Source organism: Triticum dicoccoides, chromosome 6B, assembly GCF_002162155.2.
Source record: "Triticum dicoccoides isolate Atlit2015 ecotype Zavitan chromosome 6B, WEW_v2.0, whole genome shotgun sequence".
NCBI classification, from domain to species: Eukaryota; Viridiplantae; Streptophyta; class Magnoliopsida; order Poales; family Poaceae; genus Triticum; species Triticum dicoccoides.
Window position 1 is genome coordinate 680957337 of NC_041391.1, and position 8105 is coordinate 680965441.

Below are 8105 nucleotides of genomic sequence, written 5' to 3' on the forward strand. Positions count from 1 at the left end.
TCGTAGACCACCTAGCGACGACTAAAAGCACCGAAGCGAGCCGAAGGCGCGCCGTCGTTATCGCCCCTCCATAGCCGGAGCCGGGCACAACTTGTTGTAGTAGACAGTCGGGAAGTCGTCGTGCTAACGTAGATCAGAAGGATTCAAACCGAAGACACACGAATGTACACGAACAACGACGAGATCCGAGCAAATCCACTAAAGATAGATCTGCCGGAGACACACCTCCACACGCCCACCAACGATATGCACCGCCGAAACGGGGGCTAGGCGGGGAGACCTTTATTCCATCTTCAGGGAGCCGCCGCCGTCTCGCCTTCCTGAGTAGGACACAGACCCTAACAAGATTAAGAAAAATAACTAAAAACGAAGCCCTCCCGTCGGCCCTTGCCAGGATCCACCGCGCCTCCATGGCCCTAGGGCCACCGGAGACGAGGCGGGCCCGCGCCTGCGCCGACGAGAGGCACGAACCTTAACTTTCTTTCTTGAAGAAGAAACTAGCAAAAGGCAACGTCACTGTGCGTGTCAAAAATACAAAGGCTCACTGCGGGGTATTCATGATTTTGTAGCCTAAGTATTTCACACGTTACCCTAGCTCTTTGCTTTGCTTTTAGGAGACATGGGTTGCTCGTCAGGTGCGCCATGTGATATCGGATAGTATCATCGTTTAATCAGACTATCGTCTTTTGTCATGAGCCCTGCTGTGATAACGGCCGTTCTATCCATGCGTGGAAAACGACTCTTCGAAGACAAAAACCTACAAAAATGATTGTAGGAAGTGGCACAATAAGGGCTGCAAATTAAGGAAAGACAATGCCACGGTAAAAAAAAGAACATGCGTGTCATGTAAAACCCGTTTTTGATGGTTCTTTTTCTTAGGAAGTGAAGATTATCCGACCAAACATCAGCATTGTTGATCGTGCCATGGATTTTGATCTAGGACACACCTTCTTTTGTGCGACCAGAAAACATGAGCACCCAGATTAATCTCGGAAGATAAGGAAGAACATGCTCAGTCGTTAGATCCAACACAAAGCCCTCCAGATATTTAGAGGCTTTGACTACTCTCTCTAGTAAAAGAAAGGAAGCACAATGGGTGCTGCTCTATTTCTTATTAGTGAGGTATACTTCTCCATTTCAGTATTATAGGCATTTCTTTCATTCCAGTCCAACACCAACGGTCAAACTAGGAACTCAACGACCACCTGTTACTACGAAATTGTTTTCATCCTGCAGATAAGCTTTTGAGAAGAGACCACTTTGAAATCATGTCTCCTCATCACCTTGCTCTGACTATCCAGAAAAATTCATAGTATTGTTGTTTTACTAACATGATGTCCAAACACCTTTCTGTTTCGTTCGAGTAGCAGCGTTCGGTGTGTCGCGACATTAAATTTTTCCTCTTTTCGCCTAAACCCATGCCTCTAAAAAAACATGCGCACCATGTAAAACCCGTTTTTTATGGTTCTTTTTCTTAGGGCAAGTGAAGATTATCCGACCAAAACACCAGCATTGCTGATCGTGCCATGAGTTTCGGTCTAGGACACACCTTCTTTTGTGCGACCAGAAAAACATGAGCACCCCAATTAATCTCGGAAGATAAGGAACAAGAAGCTCAGCCATCGGATCCAACACACAAAGCCCTCAAGATATTTAGAGGCTTTGACTACTCTATATAGTAAAAGAAAGGAAGCACAATGGGTGTTGCTCTATTTCTTATTAGTGCAGTATTCTTCTCCATTCCGGTACTACATGCATTCTTTCATTCCAGTCCGGCACCGACGGTCAAACCAGGAGCTCAACGACCACCTTGAAACCACGCGCCCCGTCATCACTTTGCTCTGACTATCCAGACAAATTTGTCGTTTTACCGACACGAAGTCCAAACACCTTTCCGTTTTGTTTCCCTCCTAGCGTTCGGTGTGTCGCGGCATTAACCGTTTACTCTTTTCATCTCAACCCCGTGTTTTGAGCATTATTAGCATTATAGTCCGATACTCGTTGCCTTTTTTGTCTAATAGAATAAGACACTTATTAGGTCAAATAAATTAAGCAGTTTTGCTAAATTAAGAAGACATTCCTCATGTCAAGTACTCTTTCGGTCTTTCCCACGGGGTGGAGTAACGAGGGTAGTCTCGTGCAAGATTAACCTTAGCCAATCATAACCCCTCTCTCTCACACACACACACACACAACGACCGCTTGGAATAAGCCGGTAGTTACCTCAAAAATTAATCAGCAATTTTCGCCCAAAACCCCTCGGACTCTTCCAACCGTCACAACAACTCCGGTCTCCCAATTCCCCAAATTCCCAAATCAGAAGGCACCAAAAGAGCGAGCGAGCACACGCACAAAACTACGCGACAACCACCACCACCGCCGTCCCGTCCCGTCCCCAACCTCCAAAAATTCCAGTTGTACGTCCGCCCTCCGGCCTCCCTCCCTCCCTCCCTCCCTCGCCAGCTCGCTCCGCCCCTCCGCCATTCCCTCCTGCCCGCTCGCCAATTTTAAGCGCTCTCCCCGGCCGCCCGCCAGCCGCGAGCGGCGGCGATCCGCGGCGGGGCGCGATGGAGGCGCCGACGGCGGCGCCGCGGGTGCGGTCGATCCGGGAGACGGTGCTGGAGAGCGTGGCGGCGTACCACCAGCAGCAGCGGATGCGCCGCAGGTTCCGCAAGAGCCTCTCCTACGCGGGGGAGCTCTCCTCCGCGGGCCGGGCCGGCGCCTCGTCCTCCCCGTCCGCCTCCCTCGCCTCGCTCGCCGGGCCCGAGGACGACGACGAGCCCTTCTGGGAGGAGGAGGAGGGCACGGTCGAGCTGGTCCAGCTCGGCGCCAACCGCGCCAAGAACGTCCTCGTCCTCATGAGCGACACCGGCGGCGGCCACCGCGCCTCCGCCGAGGCCATCAAGGACGCCTTCCGCATCGAATTCGGCGACGACTACCGGGTAAATCACCCTATTATTCCTCTGCTCCCGCGCCGCGAATCATTCCCCTCCCCCTCCCCCTCTGTCTGTCCGTGAATAAACAAACAAATTGTTATCGGAATCTCCCCCCAATCTGTCTGTCAATCCAAGTGGCCGCGCCCGCGCTGATGATGGGTTTCGATTTCGATTTCGATTTGGGCATTCGTGCCCACGGCAGGTGTTCGTCAAGGACCTGTGCAAGGACCATGCCGGCTGGCCGCTCAACAACATGGAGAGCTCCTACAAGTTCATGGTGAAGCACGTGCAGCTCTGGAAGGTGGCCTTCCACGGCACATCGCCCCGATGGGTCCACAACTTCTACCTCGCCGCCCTCGCCTCCTTCTACGCCAAGTACGTCGTACGGATCGCTTCCCTTCTCTCGCACTCCCACCCACGGATCCTCCTGCAATAGGATTTCACCAAATTTAGTACTACTAGTTCTGGCAACGTTTTTCTTGCTTCACCTCACCCACATCGTCCGTCGGGATCGTCATAAACAAACAAATAATTAATTAATTCGATGTGATTTGTGGCTTCACACTCACGCCAGACTGTTTTTCCTGTCATTGGCTGGTTCCTTAGCATCGCAAATGGCTGACCTGATCGCAGATTTTATAGTGGATCGGCACTTTTGTCAGCATTTTGATCGCACTAATATATATTATAATCCCAGATCTCACCCGACGATATGGCGCCCATAATTTTATATAAGGACCACGGCTGTCTTGACTGGAGACGCTAAAATATCTGTGCTGGATTCCTTGTCATGTAATGCATGTGAATTTGCTGTTGATTCCTGAATAAAATTGTGCCAAGGTCAGATATCCAGCCATGTGGACTGGTTCAGGCTGCGCGTATAGGTTTGCCAGGTTGTAGGACAGTGACCGGGCAGCATATGGAGAAGTTCAGTTTGTACCATGCGCATCAGATTGCCACTCTGTGCTGGTGTCACCCTCTAGGTGTGGTGATATTCTAGGAGGTCACAAAAATTGAGTGCATTGCATCGCTGCCATCCCTTGAGAGAATTATTTAATAAGTGAGTTAACAGTCTGTCCTTGTATAACATTGCTCCCAAACCATGACCTATAAACCACATTGTTAGTGTGCATATGCAAGCTTTCATTTCTTGGATTACTATTTTTTCATACTCCAAACCATAAACATTGTGTACACATTTGCAGTTTAAAGTCAATTAACTTGTACTCCTTTTTTTTGGCTCTATTTCGATGCCGTCATTGCTAAGAATCGTCAATTATTGCTAAACGGTTACCTGTAATGCTTGTGTCATTTAGACTTTGACCTGCAATCTAAGTTCAATGACCCACACGGTAGACTTTGTCTCTACATCAAGTCGACATGTAATTTTTTTTTTCTGAATAATTTCTTGTTTATGGTTGTAGGAAGGTTGAGGCTGGATTGAAGAAGTACAAGCCAGACATAATAATTAGTGTTCACCCCCTCATGCAACACATTCCTCTATGGGTACTCAAATGGCAAGGTCTGCAGAACAGAGTAGTCTTCGCCACTGTCATCACCGACCTCAACACTTGCCACCCTACATGGTAGGCTCAGCTCTCAAAAAGGCGAAACCTGGATACTGTTCTTTTTCATGAAAATTAACTGGTTCTTACACACTTCAATCATAGACTTATAACATCTGGCTATACAAATATACAGGTTCCATGCTGATGTAAATAGATGTTACTGCCCATCAGAGGAAGTAGCCAAGAGGGCAGAACTGGATGACCTAAAAAGTTCTCAGATCCGTGTGTTCGGTCTTCCCATTCGACCATCATTCTGCCGTGCTGTTCTTGTTAAGGTAACCCATTTTTAAAATTAGGACTGTCGTTACTTGTTTATGTGCCCAAGTGGTTTCAAATTTTGTATGCGAGTTTTCCAAATATGTTGTCTATTCATTAACTGCCAAGCATTGTGTACAGCAATTCTCCAGAATGTAAAGCATTCTGGTCTGTAGCCTTATGATTCTACTATATGTGTTCCGCAAACAAACAAATGTATGCTTGTACTGTGATGTGTCTTCATGCAAATGCTCGCTTTTGAAATAATGCATCTTCTAAACAAACATGATAGTTCGCTTGTAGTTTTTTTTTATCCCTTGTCTATTCATTACTGCCTAGGACATTCTGTGCTGTAGCCCTATGATTCTACCGTATTTTCCAGAAACAAACAAATGTATGGCTGAACAGTGATGTGTCTTGATGCAAATGCTCGCTTTCAACTGACACATTTTTAAACCAATTACTCACCAGGATGATTTGCGGAAGGAACTTGAATTGGATCCTGACCTACCGGCAGTGTTGCTGATGGGAGGTGGAGAGGGCATGGGTCCTGTAAAGAAGACCGCAAAAGCCCTTGGAGATGCATTGTTTGACAAAGAGCTCGGAAAACCAATCGGGCAGCTTGTTGTCATTTGTGGTCGGAACAAAACACTGAGCTCCTCATTGCAGGCTCTTGAATGGAAAATGCCAATAAAGGTATAAACAATATGTTCAACTCTCCGTTTTTTTAAAACTTCAACTTGTTTCTTATTTAGCCCACACAAAGAGAATAATTTGTTAACTGCCTTTCTTTTATTAAACAAAAGATTAGAGGATTCGAGACCCAAATGGAGAAATGGATGGGGGCTTGTGATTGCATTATAACAAAGGTATATATATTACTGACCCTTCTCTATTGTTAGCGTGCTGCTTCCTTGAAGGTCGTGTGGTACTCATAATTTTGTTTTCCTGTTGTTATTTTGGTTCAATAGGCTGGACCAGGCACCATTGCTGAAGCCTTGATTAGGGGTCTTCCTATCATCCTTAATGACTTCATACCTGGACAGGTTTGTGTCCACTTACTTTCCACCTTATTAATGTTGATTTAAGCATTCAAAGTGTATGTATTTGCAACGATGCAGTGAACCGAAAACCCGACAGCTACTGCTCGAAACAATCTTCTGATATGTTGTCCTTGAACCTTAACAAAATACATCTGTTTGGATCAAGATATAGTATAAGTTGGCCATTGATGCAGTGCCATGCTTGTTTACGGTTATTGTCTTGCGAACTTCTTCCCATGTGATCTTTACAGATCTGTAGAATCAATCCTCATGAACTTCATTCTGATGAATAGATACTGGTTTTGTGCAGTAAAAACTATGCATGTTTATGGTTATTCTTTTTTTTTTTTGACCGGTTGAGGCTAGTACAGTATGATAAACAAAGTGGTCGTGCATTGTTTATCTTTATGGGCAACATACATCCTGCAAGAGTTGTGCGCTTCTGTCTGCTTAGCAGGCAGTCTACATCAAACGATATCATCTTAACATAGTAATGTTTTCTTGCATCCCAGGAAGTCGGCAACGTCCCTTATGTCGTGGACAACGGCGCAGGCGTGTTCTCCAAGAGCCCCAAGGAAACTGCCGAACTTGTGGCCCGCTGGTTCGGTCCAGGCGCGGAGGAACGCAAGAGGATGTCGGAGAACGCGTTGAAATTGGCCCAGCCGGAAGCCGTGTTCGACATCGTGAGGGACATCCACGAGCTCTCCCAGGAGCAAGGGGTGAAGGCGCAGATCTCCAGCTCCCTGACATCGTCCTTCTTCATGCCATCTCCTGAAGCCAGCCATTGCCCAAGCCCCATCCCGCTCGTGTGAAGCCTTGGAAGACGTGTACATAGCTAGAGCACCGCAACACCTCTTTGCGCCTTTCATATCCTTGATGAAAAGAAAAGAAAAGAAAAGGAAAGGAAAACGTGGCACGCGATTTGGCCTGGTTTGTTCCATCTGTTGTCGCGGTCGGGGGATCTCGATGTTTTTCTGTTCATGGCCTCTCGCCGTAGTTCTCACAGGCTTGTTTGACCGACAGGTGCTCTTGTGCGATATTGTGTTGGTGTAAAGTTTGTGAAAAATGATCATTGGTTGAACATCATTCTTTTACGGTTCCCTCCTTGCACATTGGGGGGTCACTGGTGGTTGGCTTGTCAGCTGCACTGCAGTCAGTTTTGTGGATTGGAATTTTTTTGTTCATGTAAATTATGCTAGTTGCCACTGAGCCACTGTAAGAAGTGTACATTATGACAGACATGATGGTGAAAGTGTGAGTGGAAGTATTGATTTGGTTTGTTGAAGATAATGAGTGATGTAGATACATGTTCCCTTGATTGGAAGTTCTCAGTCGTTGAAGGACTGGTAACCACTTTTGTTGTCCTACCATTCAGATTTGTTTAACTGCTTGCCATATACTCCTGTCTTCCCCACCTGAAGGCCATAGCAATGCATAGCACCAGTAATTCTTTCTGTTGCCATTGTGCTGGAAACAAACTGCTGGAGCATGGAGCTATAATAGTATTCATGTTGGATGTTATTGTCGTAAAAGGTTTCAGAAACTACTCCCTCCGTTCTTATATTTAATATAAGTCTTTTTACAGATTCCAATATGGACTACATATGGAGCAAAATGAGTAAATCTACGCTCTAAAGTATGTCTACATACATTCGTATGTATGTAGTCTTTATCGAAATCTTTAAAAAAGACTTATAGTTAGGAACAGGGAGAGTATATGCTTAATAGTAGAAGCACTGTGTAGAAGGTTGTATGTCTTTCTTGTTACTGGGAGCGGGAGATTTTCATATTTTGACCCTTTTGCGGAAGTTTAGTAAAATCTGACCCTTTTTTCTACCGTCATGAATGGCGGTAGCCCTATCATCGGGCCCTTGGCGGTAGGGCCCTACCGCAAACAATTTTTAAGTATCAAATACAGTGCGTGTACTCACCTCCTCCGCGGTAGGGGCAGCCTGTTTGGCGGTAGGGCAATAGTACGCCAATGTGGATAAGTTGCCTACTGCCAGGGTCCTTGGCGGTAGGCTGGTATGCACTACCGTCATCAACCTTGACGGTAGAAAAAAAATCAGATCCCGAAATATTTTCGAATCAAGGTCAGATCTCGCTAAACTTTCGCAAAGGGGTCGAAACGGCCACTGGGAGCTCGGCGTTGAATGTGACTGTTAAATATTCAGTGGATTCTGATGTGGGCGCCGCTCTGCCTTTTGGCCGAGCAAAATGATGAAAAAGGGTCTCGACGGCTCGGCCTCTCTTTTCTTCAGGTGTCTGCCGCAGCCTTCCGCTGCTGCACTACTACCTACTAG

General features: G+C 46.5%; 1 protein-coding gene across 1 annotated transcript; it reads left to right on the forward strand.

Annotated features, from left to right (window-relative positions):
• Positions 1–2465: 2465 nt before the first annotated feature.
• On the forward strand, positions 2466–7103 carry LOC119323792 (probable monogalactosyldiacylglycerol synthase 3, chloroplastic). Its single transcript, XM_037597503.1, has 8 exons — positions 2466–2942; positions 3139–3311; positions 4361–4522; positions 4638–4779; positions 5231–5455; positions 5566–5628; positions 5731–5805; positions 6315–7103. Exons 1-8 carry the CDS (start codon positions 2568–2570, stop codon positions 6612–6614), a joined length of 1515 nt encoding a protein of 504 aa, XP_037453400.1. The 5' UTR covers positions 2466–2567; the 3' UTR covers positions 6615–7103.
• The last annotated feature ends 1002 nt before the right edge of the window (positions 7104–8105 follow it).